Source organism: Phragmites australis, chromosome 3 (genome assembly GCF_958298935.1).
Source record: "Phragmites australis chromosome 3, lpPhrAust1.1, whole genome shotgun sequence".
Lineage (NCBI taxonomy): Eukaryota > Viridiplantae > Streptophyta > Magnoliopsida > Poales > Poaceae > Phragmites > Phragmites australis.
The window spans coordinates 14,009,383-14,023,075 of NC_084923.1; the positions used below are offsets into that span (position 1 = coordinate 14,009,383).

Sequence of the window (13,693 nt, forward strand, 5' to 3'; positions counted from 1 at the left end):
TGGATGTAGAGTCTACATCCGTCGAACTAAGCTATAGAGTGAAGATCGAATTACTCCTGAGTCAGGATGAACTATATATTTACACCTGTTAGACCAAATTGCAACAATAAATACAAGTAAACAAACAAATTTCTTTTCTAAATTTTATACACATTCTCTGAATACAAAGAACCAAACACATCTAAAATGGTAAAGATACGAAGAACCAAATACACCCAAAGTGGCTGCTTCTGTTGCGCCTTTGGCATTGGCATGTTGTACCGTCAGCTGTTGGGCTAGCTAGCTTGACCGGGCCATGCGCGCGCCGGCTGGGTCGTGCAAGCAACACAGCCATACCACCAAGCGGTCGACGTCGTAGGAAAGACGTGCGGCCGTGAACCAAACGACTAATAAAACACGCTGTGGCAACGCTGTCAAGGACATCGCCCAATCAACGAAAACGCACACGGATACTGGGCGTCCGGGCATACAACGCGCGAATAATTTCAGCAAGACGCGCCCGCAGCCAAGTCTCTGATGTCAATCATCAAAAACAACCGGATGACTAGCACAACCATCCAAGGTCCATAAAACCACACCATCAAAATTTCAGCCGATGAGAAAGGAATTGTCGGAAAAGATTATATCTGTATGAATAGCTTTGTGAGACTATTGAGAACCCGGAAAAAAAAGGAAAAGGTTTCCTTCAGTTTAACATAAAAAACAGAGTGAGACTAAGGATCTTTTAAGAAAACTATAGATACTCAACGAGACGTATTAAAGTATTGAACCGGTCATGGGTGGAACTACTAGAGTGACCACAAGGAATGGAACCATTTGTCATCAAGTTCCCTAACGACTAAATAGACCAAAGCCACTGTGACGAGCACCAAGCATTGGGACCATAATCGAATGCTGCTTAACAACACCGCACAATCAAATGACCTGAAAATATTGAAGCCACGGCCTATTTTAAAAATATCCAATACCGAAAATAAGAAGCTTGGGACACCAGTTTTCAGGTCAGAGTGCAAGCCAACGATTCCCGTCAATTCCCTAGCAATACAGGAGAGCATAACATAAGTTAGTATAAGGCATTCACTTTTGTCGTTCAGACTGCAGGTAAGCATGGCCGTAGGCTAACATGGTACTGCATGTGAATTTTGCTCACGCTAAAGACTGTCACCTAACATAAAGAGTACGCTTGGAAGCACAGTACACAACATTTAACTATTTACTAATGGCTAAATATCAGGGGAAAATATCCCTAAAAAATCTATAACGGGCGAAAATATGAATATGTTGAAAATTCACGTGAATATCAAACTCAAAAGTTTTCAGAAATTCTAAAAAAAGGTCATCTTATGTAAGGTATGGATTGTTCTACATTCGTACAAAATTTGAAGACAAAACCCAGCAGCATTCGGAGGTACAAATGGACAGTTTTTTAGAACAGTGAAGAAATCAGATGCTAGTATGCTACTGAGTTTGATCTTCATATTTTGTATGACGAAAATGCTATTGAGTTTGATATTCAAATTTTGCTGAGACGTAGAACATGCACTCCACTACATCTGGTATTCTTTATTTTTAGAATTTTCCGGCAACTTCTCAGCCTCATTTCATTTTTTTACCAGACTCGCATTATTACTGGATATGCTACCATTCACTAATACCACAGATAAATCCCACCAACTCAACACCAAATGTACAAGCGATCACTTAACCGCATGTCAGATGAACAGAGAAATAATCAGGACTCTTAGATCTATCCATAAGAACTAAGTACAATCTTTCGTTTTGACTTAGTTGTTTTCGCAAAGCTAAAAGTCATTTCAAGCAGACGTAAATGATTATAGGTGGAATTTCAGTAACCAGATGGAACACATAGTTCCACATCTGACCAAAAGCAATGAACTTAAAGTATCTCTATTTTACAGCAACTGTTGCTTGTTGATACACCGATTATCAGGGCATAGGTGCAACAATGAGCCTTAAGAGGCTCACTTCTCACTGCCTAGAAGTTAGAACATCCTAATATCAAATTCGAATGGTGCGTACATTTAATGAATTGTTTGTGTTTCTACAAAAATTATGACACCTAAAAAATAAAATAAAAATATCAATGTGTCAACATTTTCCTATTAGTTGGCCACACATGTTAAGCCTGTAAGCAGACCTGAGGACTTATAGCAACAAACTGAGGGTGACTGCTAGCATATATCAGAAAAACAGGTGAAGTTTCAAATCTGCAGCATACGACAGAGGTTACTGTGAGGAATAGGTAAATGTTATTAGGGCCTCATGGTTGTTGTAGGGTACAACTGAACCCAAGCAAATTCCTCTTTGTAGCTAACCCTTTGATCACATGACCCTCGACATGTGTACACAACAATTGTTGCCCAGTCAAGTGAGTCTGGTTTGTTTCCCACACCGAAGTAATAAAGCAATTGTGGCATTATCTGGAAACACATATACAGATATGTAAGCACATGAGAAAATCAGAAAAAAAAAAGGCAGGAGGGAGAGAAAAAAACACAGGGTGCAATTATAAGCATGCTAGGGGTGGTGAGGCTTCACTGACTAAGCAGAATAATCTGACAGTTCCATAGATCTAACTATTTGAACACCATTTCAATGAGGGTTGAAAGGAAAACTATACGTAATATAAGGATGAACAAGGAATGCCATTTACATGACTGTTTAGCAGGTTATGGATTTTAATTCAGTCACAGTTACTGCCAGTTACAACCACGGAATCAGGGACCATGTCTATTGTTCCTGCCATAACTTCTCCTGGTATAATAACTGTTTAACACTTAACAGTCACTATTTAAACATGATATGCATACACCGGCAATTTTTTTTAGAATAATTATGCAACAAAACTAATACAAGTTCAGTAACAAAATATTGAGAAAAATCACATTAAAGCCATTTTCCGAAACAGGTAGGGTAAAAAATGGAGGTGAATACACTACCAAACATAGTAGACACAGAAGAGAAATCATGCAAGTAATGCAATCTCACCTCAGCACATGCTCTGGTGCTCTCGAAAGACGCCCAGCATTTGTTGTCAGCATCAGCCTACACAGAGATAGCAGTAAATAAACACAGTGATCAATACATCAGCAAAACTCTAAGAGAGATTATTCTAAAAAAAAAAAGAAAACGGGGCTCAAAACCTCAAATTGATCCATCCATGACTGCATCATAGCATCTGGTTTGCCATGTCTTTGCATCACCAAGGACTTAGAGTCATTTTCATTGAAGCTATCGGAATCAAAATTACCTTCATAGTCAATTTCTATCTCAAATTCTGGCCAAGAAGTACTAGCAGGAACTGCAAGTAGATGAAAAATGTCAACAAAACACAATTCAATTGTTAAGAGTATAAATACCTTTAGTAATTCATACACGATCACTTTTCCTGCCGCCAGCAGAACAGAATTTGAAGCATCAGAGGAACTGATTATCTGGAGACAAACATTTTTATGACTAGTGCGCCAATGCAGTGCCTGACAAAAATAAGAAAATAAAAAATCAAGAGTTATTCATCCAAAATGTGCACTTCCGTGTCAGAGACCAATCAATGGGTGATACAAATTGAAATATGCCTGATGCTTCTCAGAACAGTATCTTGCTTTCTTGCAGCTACTACATATTTTATCGCCTTTCCAGGTACCACACCAGTGACATACAGGAGCTGGCAACACATAGTTGAGCAATTGAAAGAAATCAGTAACATCGACTGTTCAGCCAGAAGTGTCTAGAGATAAGCACAGCACAGAGCTACCAACAACTAGTAAACCGCAGGATTACAACACATCATCAGTACAATGACATGACCAGAAAGTTTTAAGACAGCAATTGATGTACATGTGTGTGTAATTTATGCAATTTTAAATAAACTTTTCCCACCATCCAGTATTCATCCTAGGAGTGGCAGTGGTGGCGAGTGGGGAAATAATGTTGGGAGAAAAAAAAGTTCAATAACTTCTTGTGAATACAAGTTGTATGTGCCATAGGTTCATAGCCACCGCAATTCTAAATATACAGAAATGCTTCCAAAAGAATATCTTAGAAAACAAGGTAGTTGACATGGAGAAAAGGTTGCACATTGGCAGAAACGAATGAATGACCTCCACTTCACAATTGAAGATATGATCCACAAATCCAGAAGTTCATTATCAAACAAATTTCATGTATTTATGCATTAGCTCGATATGAGGGGCGATCATGCACATCTGGGGGCGTTATCACATAATGCACGAAATATAGCATCACCTGCTATGCAACAGAAACAAAGGAGAAGTACCTCCTTGACATAGTGGCTTGTCAGAGCCGTTAAGCCTTGGATGTTCAGCCAAGTAAAAGGCATTAGTCCGTGGCAACTGGCACCGGAAAACCTTCACGCTGCAACACAATCCGCTTGAAGCAGTCAAAATCATGGCAACACAAGTATCTGAGCTCTGAACAAAATCATAGGACTTGCTTCACCTTCTACATGGATTCCCGTGCTTGTGCTTCCACTGTTCATGCTGATCTCGGAAAAAGCACGACATTGATGGGCACATGAACACGAATAGTGTGCGGTGAAATGCTGCAGCATTGTCCTCGATTGGTGCATAAATCTACGAACAATCAAGCCCAATCGGTGACCAAAGCGACCTCCAAAAAAGTAATCAACTGATCAAGTACAACTTTAGAATACACAGAGCAAGCACCTGGAGGACGAACTGAAGAGGCTCGCCGCAGAAGCCACAGCAGTTGGATTTCCCCGACGGCAGGTTTATGAGATCCAGCCACGCCTGAATAAATCCACACAAACCCTCGAGTCAATACAATGTCCGAACTGTACTAAATATTTACTAACTAGTAGCGTACAATACGATCATGACATCGCACCCACCAGGGTACCGCCGGCCTTGCCGGGGAACAGGTGGCGGAGGAGGAGGCCTGGGCGCTTCTGCTTCTTCAGGACACCAAGCGTCACTTCCGCCTCTTCCTCGTACTCCTCGTCGTCGTCCTCGTAATCCGCCGCGGCATCGGCGGGCGGGGGCCGGTGATGCGGAGGCCACGGAGCTTCTCGGTGCTGGACTCCATCCTCGCCGGCGGCAAGGGAACGGCGTGACTGGTGCGGCGGCAAAACGGTTGTTGGTTTGGGATGAAAAACCCTAGCCCCTCTCGGTCCGGCTCAGCCGCGTGAAGCCAACTACAAAGAGGGAAACCGACCGGGCCCGTGTCCAGAGACCCTGACCCAAACGGCAAGACTCGGGCTCGGCTGTCGGCTCCCACCACTCGCTCGAACGAGGGGAGTCCTCGTTCCTCCCCCAAGGCCACAAAACCCTTCCTCCCGCCGCCGCCGCCGCCCGCCCGCCTAAACCGTTCCTCCCGCCGCCGCGACGACCGCCCGCCCGCCGCGCGCAGGCCATGGCGCCCATCGCCACACCCATCCGCGACCTACTCACATCCTTCAGCCCCGCCGCGGACTTCCTCGCGCTCTCCTCCGGGGACGGGCGCATCAAGGCACGGAACGCTGGAACTCGCGGTCGTCGCCTTAGAGGCTTTGTCACTGCTGCCATAGGCTAACTCGGTCTCTTTACACAGGTATGGGACGCAGTGCGCGGCCGCCTGCAGACCGAGTTCGCCGACATCCCAGCGGTGGAGGTCGGCGCGCTCGCCGAGGCGAGGCGCGGCCACCTCGCCCTCGATTACACCTGCATGAAGTGGGTACAGCTCTCGAGCAAGGTGAGCAACTCCCATTCTGAGATCGTACAGCTTAACGTTGTGTTGGTATGTTTCCATATCTTGTGCTTGTGTTTGCCCTTAGCAGAATAAGAGGAAGGCTGGGAGCTCGCTGCTCGTGCTTGGAACAGGCAGTGGGGATGTGCTGACGCTCGATGTCGCCGCAGGACAGTGGAAGTGGAGGCTCAGCGATTGCCACCCAGGGTATGTTGGTGTATGCATGTTTTCCTCTCCTTTTCTTTTTCTTTCACAAGATGGTAGGAGAAACTGAGAAACCCCAGTTTCATTCGCTCAAACAACCACATCTGGGTACAGAATCTTCTGTTACCATACCAACAAGAGAGAAGCATAAGCACATAGCCAAGCATACCCAGATTGTAGGCTTGTAGCTTTGATCTGCCCCTATTTAGAATTTCCATGGTAAGGTTAATCTATGCAAGCTTGAGCTCAAATGTGTTCACTTATGTAGGGGTACAATTTTGATGTGTTCAGGGGCGTGACGGTGGTAGCATACTCAAAGCATGGGCGGATTGTGTACACTGCAGGCACTGATGGCATGGTCTGTAAGATTGATGCCTCAGATGGGTCTGTTTTAGGGAAATTTAGATCATCTTCAAAAGCAATATCTGCACTAGCTGTGTCACCAGGTATCGATGTTGAAATGATTTCTGAATTCATGACCATTTTAGTTCTACTGTACTTTCTCATGCTAATTTATGTATTGTGGATGCAATACCATCTTTGATGCGCTGACTACAAACCAGCACTAGTTAAACTTTGATGCCACTTAGTCCCTGTAGTTTGGCGAGAAATGTTACAGGATTATATCTGACATGAACATTAATTCAAAGAAGAATATCTGGCTATCTGCATTGAGGGATGATTTATTGGCATGTACATGATGTTTTTATGTCATTCAGGACTTACATGTTTTATTTATCGCTTAATATGATTAATCAATTGATATATGCTGTTTTCTGGAATGTCTATTGGTTATGCCTTTTTTGGTTGAGGTCCTTGTAGTTGTAGGATCCAACGTTTATCTGAATGTATATGTCTTAGCAAATCATGCATATGCATATACTCATTCCATATCCAACATATTTGTACCATTCTTCACAATAATGAAATGCAGCTTGTACTTGAATTTATCAGATGGAAAGATTTTAGCAACAGCAGCTGGCCAGTTGAGAACCTTTGGTACTTCTGACAACAAAAAGATTCAAAAATTCTCTGGGCACGCAGTGAGTATCTTTTCTTCTCTCAGCTACTGGTGTTCCTTTTCTGAGACTAGTTCCTGCAGTTCCGCTCTTATTTTATGTTTTCAAATGCCCACCTTTTGGTATTTCATACACACATATACCTTTTAGGTTGCTGTGAGGAGCATGATTTTTAGCAATGATGGCCAGTATGTTCTGTCATCTGGCATTGGAGAACGTTATATTGCCATTTGGAAGTTGGGTGGTGGTAAAAGTCAAAGTTCAAGCTGTATACTGTCGATGGAGCACCCAGCAATCTTCGTGGACTGTAAATGTTTGGATGAAGGAGAAATACACATTTTGGCTATTTCTGAGATCGGTATCGGCTATTTCTGGTCTGGGAATAGTGTGGATGACCTGCGTAATAAGAAGCCTACCAAGATTTCATTATCTGAGTCCTCTCTGTCAAGAGCTCAGCAGGCATTCTCGATATTTGCCGCAAAACTTCAAGGAGTTGATGGACCTAATTCTGCTCATGTTCTGCTGGCTTATGGGTCTGTAGTGAAACCATCTTTTGATAAACTTCTGGTTTGTTATGGTACGGATATTAATTTGGGTATATCTCAAGATGGAGTTCTCTTACCAAATATTCAAACCACCATCCCAAAGAAAGGTCAATCTGCGAAGAAGCAAGGTATACTGGTAGTGTTCATCAATTATGGGGAAAAATTGATCTTGCTTCTTTGCTTCGCCCATTCTGTGGGAGTTACACAAATCATAACTCACTTGAAGGTTTTAGTAGCTAGAATCAACTACTGGCTTTGTGCTTTAATTTCTGCAATTCTCAAAAGGATGAAGCATGGAAGCATCTTTGGAATTTAATGTTTGCAGACCATATTTGACTGAAGCTAGATCTGTTCCATAACCCTTCAATTTTTCTTGTTCCCATGCCTTTATTTCAGAAGGCTCAAACAATATTTGGTGGCTACTCTTGTGCTGAATTTTGATTCTTTTCTTATAGAAACTGTCACTGCTCTAGATCGAGCCAATGCAGAAGATGCCATCCTTCCTCTTGTTAAGCTCCATACACAGGAAAAGAAAAGGAAACATGGTGCAACAAAACCCAGTGGTGACATTGAGCCTGCGGTTCATAGTGACCTCACCACTACAAGATCAATTCAGAAAAGAGGTAAATTATCTGTTAGTAGTATCTTCTTCGTTTCCTGTAGTGCATAAGCAATGAAATTCAGCAACTTGTTTTTCTGGATATTTTGAACTTAACATAAGCTATTGTTTCCCAATTCCCATACACAGCTACAAATTGTTGGTTGCTATTCGCTAGAAGTTATCTTGGTTTTTTTTAATTTTTTTTTTTACTTGTATGGATCTTTTATTCAATTTTCAGTATGTTGCTGTCTATTAAACAGCTCAATAACGTCACTCTTTTTTTTTTCTTGTTTAGTTCCTGTGCAAAGAATTGAAGATGACAGCATATGCATTGAAGACATGATGAGGAAGTGTTGTGTCATTGATACTAGAGTTGATCGGAGCACGGAAGGCCATGCTGGCATTCCCACTAATATTTTATCGGATCTGTTTGGTAGTGGCAGCATAAAAGTCGACGCTAATTTACCCAGCAAAAAGGTTTGTTGAACTGATGAACTGAATTTCAGTTCAAAGTTCCATCATATAGCTGTTTGCATGTTTACCCTGTACTATGTTCATGATGTTCTGTTCAACAGATCCGAGTGCATCTAAGATCATTGAAACCTGGAGATGCTTGCAAACTTCTGGATAAATTAGTATCTGCATGGATATCAAGGTGCTCAAGACTCCCATGTATATGTGTTGTTCACCAGTGTGTTTTCGTGCAGTGTCTAACCGTGTATTCTGTCCTGATTGCTGATTTGTCTCTCCAGATCCGGTAGCACAGAGCTTGTTTTGCGGTGGATATACTGCCTATTAGTCATTCATGGACGTTTTATTTCCTCTGAGAAATCGACAAAAGTGATTAGCAACCTTGAGAAGGTACTATTTCTTGCTACCAGTACTAGTTGAAGCGCGCTGTGTATGTTATTTACCTCTTTGTAGCTGTTGCATGCTTTTCACTTTATCTGAAACATGCTATAGCACTGCTGCTAATGTTATGGAATGTTGTAATAGAGAGAGGTTGAGCTATTAGCGACTGGCTCCTAGGTTATCAGATCGATATTAGATAACAGCAGAATGTGGCTCACTAACTTAAAAAACTCCGATGCAAGTAGGGTAGTTTGGTACTAAGCTTTGCTCAGTCATACCAAAAGATAACAGAATGTATACCTGTACGCATTGACCACTACATCTTGTTCAGAAGGTGGTGAAAATGCTAGCTCGCAATAGAGAGGGTTAAGCTATTAGTGACTGGCTTTTAGGTTCAATGATTAGTATTAGATAATGGTAGAATGTGGCTCGCTAACTCAAAAGACCTCCAAATGCAAATTGGGTGGTTGAGTACCAAGATTCGCTTGGTCATACCAAAAGATAGCAGAATGTATGTATATATGCATTGGCCACTTGATCTTGTTTAGAAGGTGCAAGATGGCCACAGATGCTAGCTTTTCTGTGATCAGGTTCATACACCTTCTGTGTGAACTTGCGGGAATCACGATCTGATCCATTTGATCAGTGTGGAGAGGGGTTGTGTTCGTCAGGCCTGCATCGTGAGATGCTAGTGTTGTTAGTTTCCCATAATCTGGATGGCTATATTCCTCCCTACACTGATTGAATGGTTTAGATGGTGAGTTCACATGTTCTTGTTGAAAGGTGGTTCCTCACTCGAGAAATCTCCCGACAGCTCAAATAATGATGTCGTATTGGCATGTGATACAGCTTTGATACAGCGGCTGTGTGGTATTGAGCAAATAAGCATATTGAGATAAAGAGTCACGGTAACAATTTCAGTGTGATAGATAAATTTGGGAGATCACATTCTATATTGTAATACTTACTGATAATGCTGAGTTATGTTTTGCTCCCTAATCCATTGGTGAGAAATGTCACATTAAGGCACTGTTTGGAACAGGGAGTTTCATAGCATTTCTGTAGAATTTGTATTATTTCCTATGAATTGTTGTGAAATTATTGCGTTTCAAATGGGACCTAACTGCATGAAACATTGTGAAGCATATTTACTTTATCCTTGTGTTTTTAGTTTTGCCACTAAATTCCACCAGGGGCATGCCAAATTCGGGGGGGTTAATTTGTCTGCCCCATGTTTGGACGTGAATTGGCCAAAATATGACCTGAGACTGATATCGGGTTGGCATGCCACTGACACAAACCTAACACTACCAAATATTTGTAAACAGTTCTTGGCAAGTTGGGTTTATAATTGGAGGCCTACAATCCATTCTCCAAGTATAACAGAAGTATAATTAAAATTCAAGAAACAACTGAATCATCTTTCATTTGCAGATGTGTGCAGAAAGATACACAGCAGCTGAAAATTTACTGAAGCTTTCTGGCCGGCTTCGGCTGATAATGGCCCAGGTTTTCATCCATTTGCATCACTGAAAAAAATAAGCCAGCAATCTTATGCTTCCGTTAAAAGTTGAATGATCATTTGTTGATTTGAATTTCTTCAGGTCAACACGGTTGCAAATAATATATCTGATCCGCCATCAGAGGAGATGCAAGATGCTGCTGCTGTCGATTCCGATGAGGAGGATGAAATTGATGAAACGGTGTTTGGTCAAGATTCAGATTTGTCGCAGAATAGTGATGATGATGATGAATAGAAACTCTACCGCTGGCATTCAGCATTCTTGTGATGTATTCTAGTTTTCAAGCTTGATTTCCCGTAGTCAAGCTTGTAAAACTGGGCAACGCTAAAAGGTTGCACAGAATTTTGACAAGAGCAGGTTGCATTTGAAAGGCACTTTTAGTTCTGCTTCTATTCCTTTACCTTTTTCTGACACCACGGCATTAGGTTAGTTTGACTGGTGTAAAGTTTTTATTCCCTAGTTAACTGTTATTTGTTAAGGTATGAGGTGGGCTACTCTGCCACCACTCAACCCTAGTTAGCTTTCTTTTTCTAATCACACCAACCCAAGCATGCCTTCTCGCTTTCGATCTATACGCTCAAGATCCTAATCCTTTTTCTATTATTCTCGACCAATTCTTCCACGCGATCCGTGGGCCAGTTTGACAACAAATTCTTCGCCTTTCAATTAAAACATTGACAAAATGGCAGCACACTTTCTGACGTGCTTTGGAGGCCACACTTTGCTCGACCGACAGTGCCACCCGATGTGGAAAAACCCGACGACTTCCGCGGCGCGTCAGCCTCGCCGGTCGCCACTCACCGGACCCCCATCAGCGCAAGCTTCACCAACCCCCGCCTTCCGAGGCGCCTATTTAAAGCCCTCACTCTACCACTCCCCTGGCAACACAAGCGGAAGCGGCAAGCCTGCAAACACCTGCAATAGCACTGCCGTGCTCTGAGCTGCTCCTCTAATTAAGCAAAGCTAGCACCAAGCTCGGTCGACCGGCCACCGCAGCAATGGCCTCCGCCAACAGCTGGACCCTCGAGATCGCGTCGCCGGTGACCGCACCGCGCCTGTTCCGCGCCGCCGTGATGGACTGGCACACCCTGGCCCCCAAGCTCGCCTCCCAAGTCGTCGCCAGCGCTCATCCCGTCGAGGGCGAGGGCGGCGTCGGCAGCGTCAGGCAGTTCAACTTCACCTCAGGTACGTGCCCGCCAGCACCACACTCGGACAAACATATCCTCACCGATCAAGCAGTGCATAACGTGCCACTGTGCTATGTAGCCATGCCGTTCGGCTTCATGAAGGAGAGGCTCGAGTTCCTGGACGCGGACAAGTGCGAGTGCAAATCGACGCTCATCGAGGGCGGCGGCATCGGAGTGGCAATCGAGACGGCGACATCGCACATCAAGGTGGAGCCCGCGGCCGATGGCGGGAGCGTGGTGAAGGTGGACTCGACGTACAAGCTCCTGCCGGGCGTGGAGGTGAAGGATGAGATCGCCAAGGCCAAGGAGTCCGTCACCGCCATCTTCAAGGCCGCCGAGGCCTACCTGATCGCCAACCCGGAATCCTACAACTAAATAGCTTGAGTGGGATCAAACATGTCATAGATGTCCCTACGTACACAAAAAGCTTGCATATTTGTGTGTGTGTGTTACAATAAAAGCTGCTTGAAGCAGTGTCCGGTGCGGGGACGAGTGAGCACCGAGGAGAGTGTGGACTTGAGGAGTCATTAGTATGTCTTTCTGTTGTCAAATAATGATTTGGTTTAATGATGTTATTTTATTATGTATCCCCTCTTGGTTTTGCACCGAAATAAAGTTATACCCCATCCATTCAGAAATAGTAGACGTATTTTATTTTGAAAAATTCAAACTTTATATACTTTGAGTAATATTGAATCAAATTATAATAATATCTAGTGTAAAAAATTATATAATTAGGTTTACAATTTAAAATGATTTCACACTATATAGGTTTTGAAGCTATAAATGATATATTTGTGAGAAAATATTAGTCAAAATTTAATTTCAAAAGTCGAGCTTAAAGAACATACGTCTACTATTTCTGAACGGATAGAATATTTTATGAGATATTCGGTTCCGGGAGCCTACACAAGTTTGACTAAACATAATATAAGTTCACTTTTCTCAAATAAAAAACATACATGATATCTCTATGTGTGTGTTTAATATGCCGTGAAAATTATTTTGGCATTACCATGAGGAAATGGATTCTATCTCTCTCAGGACTAGTGGCAAAAGGCAGTCTAACTCGCCGGGGACAAAGAGGGATGAGCCGAACAACAATGGCTCGTTGCATCCTCCGATCCTCGTAAGGTGGAGACTTCGAAAATTTAGAGCACGAGGAGGGGACATTGGCCATGCAAGAAATTTGTAGATCAAAGATGAGCTATTGGAACGTGATTAAAGTTTATTAGAGATTAAACTATTTATTGAGGAAGGTTTTTTAGGGGTTTTAAGGAGGTGAGAGGGGGTACTATCACCACCATAAACAACAAATATTTTATTGTCTAAAAAACTAAGTATTATTCATGTAAGGAAAGATATAGAAATTTAGTTGGTCAATTGTGCCTAATTGTCTAACAATTCATGGCGCGTGCTAAAATGAGCTCTTCGAATACATACGGTGCATCCGGTTCATCCATTGACTAATGTTCCTTAAAACTTTTTCAGTTTTTTAACAAGATTTTTTTTAATGTTAGCAATCATATCCTCCTCTTATAACAAAATGCTTAATTAGATTTACGCCACTATAAATTTATCAATTTTGAAATATACCACTATAAGGTCAAAATCAGATCAGCGCTATTATAATTTCTCTCTAGTCCGAAACATGCCATTGATAGACATACTTTGCATGTATTTTACACGTATTGGACATAAATGCTATTATCTTCAACCTACCATCTCTCCCTTACCTTTTCTTCCTCCTAGCCGAAGCAATCCATCCATTAGTCGCCGGCGAAGGCCGCATCTGGCTCCGTGTCTATAGGATCGAGGAGGCCAACTAGAGGGGTGAATAGGCGGTTCTAAAAACTATCTACCAATTTAACCAATAAAGATACGGAATTAAAATGATCGGTTACAACACATATAAAACCCTCAAACTCTATGTCTCAATAAAGTGACAAATTCTATATCTATGTCAAGATTTGCAACCTAGGTGACATGTAAGCAACTATGATTCTAGAAATATAAATTGTGTAAGGTAAATTGTATG

General features: G+C 42.3%; 3 protein-coding genes across 4 annotated transcripts; 2 read left to right on the plus strand and 1 right to left on the minus strand.

Moving 5' to 3' along the window:
- Positions 1–196: 196 nt before the first annotated feature.
- LOC133910514 (uncharacterized) lies at positions 197–5,414 on the minus strand. Its single transcript, XM_062352887.1, has 9 exons — positions 5,215–5,414; positions 4,892–5,165; positions 4,707–4,790; positions 4,480–4,613; positions 4,298–4,395; positions 3,563–3,685; positions 3,165–3,322; positions 3,010–3,066; positions 197–2,441 (listed from the first exon to the last, which is right to left on the minus strand). Exons 1-9 carry the CDS (start codon positions 5,412–5,414, stop codon positions 2,274–2,276), a joined length of 1,296 nt encoding a protein of 431 aa, XP_062208871.1. The 3' UTR covers positions 197–2,273.
- On the plus strand, positions 5,197–10,876 carry LOC133912313 (uncharacterized). Of its 2 annotated transcripts, none has more exons than XM_062354979.1 (12): positions 5,197–5,508; positions 5,590–5,730; positions 5,813–5,931; positions 6,220–6,374; positions 6,883–6,971; positions 7,098–7,620; positions 7,948–8,115; positions 8,389–8,570; positions 8,669–8,748; positions 8,846–8,954; positions 10,380–10,454; positions 10,550–10,876. In XM_062354979.1, the coding sequence occupies exons 1-12, from the start codon at positions 5,413–5,415 to the stop codon at positions 10,700–10,702; spliced, it is 1,890 nt and encodes a 629-aa protein (XP_062210963.1). In that variant the 5' UTR covers positions 5,197–5,412; the 3' UTR covers positions 10,703–10,876. The 2 variants fall into 2 exon arrangements, with proteins under 2 accessions (XP_062210963.1, XP_062210965.1); XM_062354981.1 differs by having other exon boundaries at positions 5,200–5,508; positions 5,816–5,931.
- Positions 10,877–11,336: 460 nt separating this feature from the next.
- On the plus strand, positions 11,337–12,230 carry LOC133912314 (pathogenesis-related protein 1-like). Its single transcript, XM_062354982.1, has 2 exons — positions 11,337–11,653; positions 11,735–12,230. Exons 1-2 carry the CDS (start codon positions 11,467–11,469, stop codon positions 12,028–12,030), a joined length of 483 nt encoding a protein of 160 aa, XP_062210966.1. The 5' UTR covers positions 11,337–11,466; the 3' UTR covers positions 12,031–12,230.
- The last annotated feature ends 1,463 nt before the right edge of the window (positions 12,231–13,693 follow it).

Coding starts and splice junctions, on each gene's coding strand:
- LOC133912313 (XM_062354979.1), top strand. CDS start 5,413: ATGGCGCCCATCGCCACACCCATCCGCGACCTACTCACATCCTTCAGC. Junction 6,972..7,097: donor AAAAATTCTCTGGGCACGCA/GTGAGTATCTTT, acceptor TATACCTTTTAG/GTTGCTGTGAGGAGCATGAT. Junction 7,621..7,947: donor TCAATCTGCGAAGAAGCAAG/GTATACTGGTAG, acceptor CTTTTCTTATAG/AAACTGTCACTGCTCTAGAT.
- LOC133910514 (XM_062352887.1), bottom strand. CDS start 5,414: ATGGCCTGCGCGCGGCGGGCGGGCGGTCGTCGCGGCGGCGGGAGGAAC. Junction 3,686..4,297: donor CAAGCCACTATGTCAAGGAG/GTACTTCTCCTT, acceptor ATGTGTTGCCAG/CTCCTGTATGTCACTGGTGT. Junction 3,323..3,562: donor GTATCACCCATTGATTGGTC/TCTGACACGGAA, acceptor ATCTACTTGCAG/TTCCTGCTAGTACTTCTTGG.
- LOC133912314 (XM_062354982.1), top strand. CDS start 11,467: ATGGCCTCCGCCAACAGCTGGACCCTCGAGATCGCGTCGCCGGTGACC. Junction 11,654..11,734: donor GCAGTTCAACTTCACCTCAG/GTACGTGCCCGC, acceptor TGTGCTATGTAG/CCATGCCGTTCGGCTTCATG.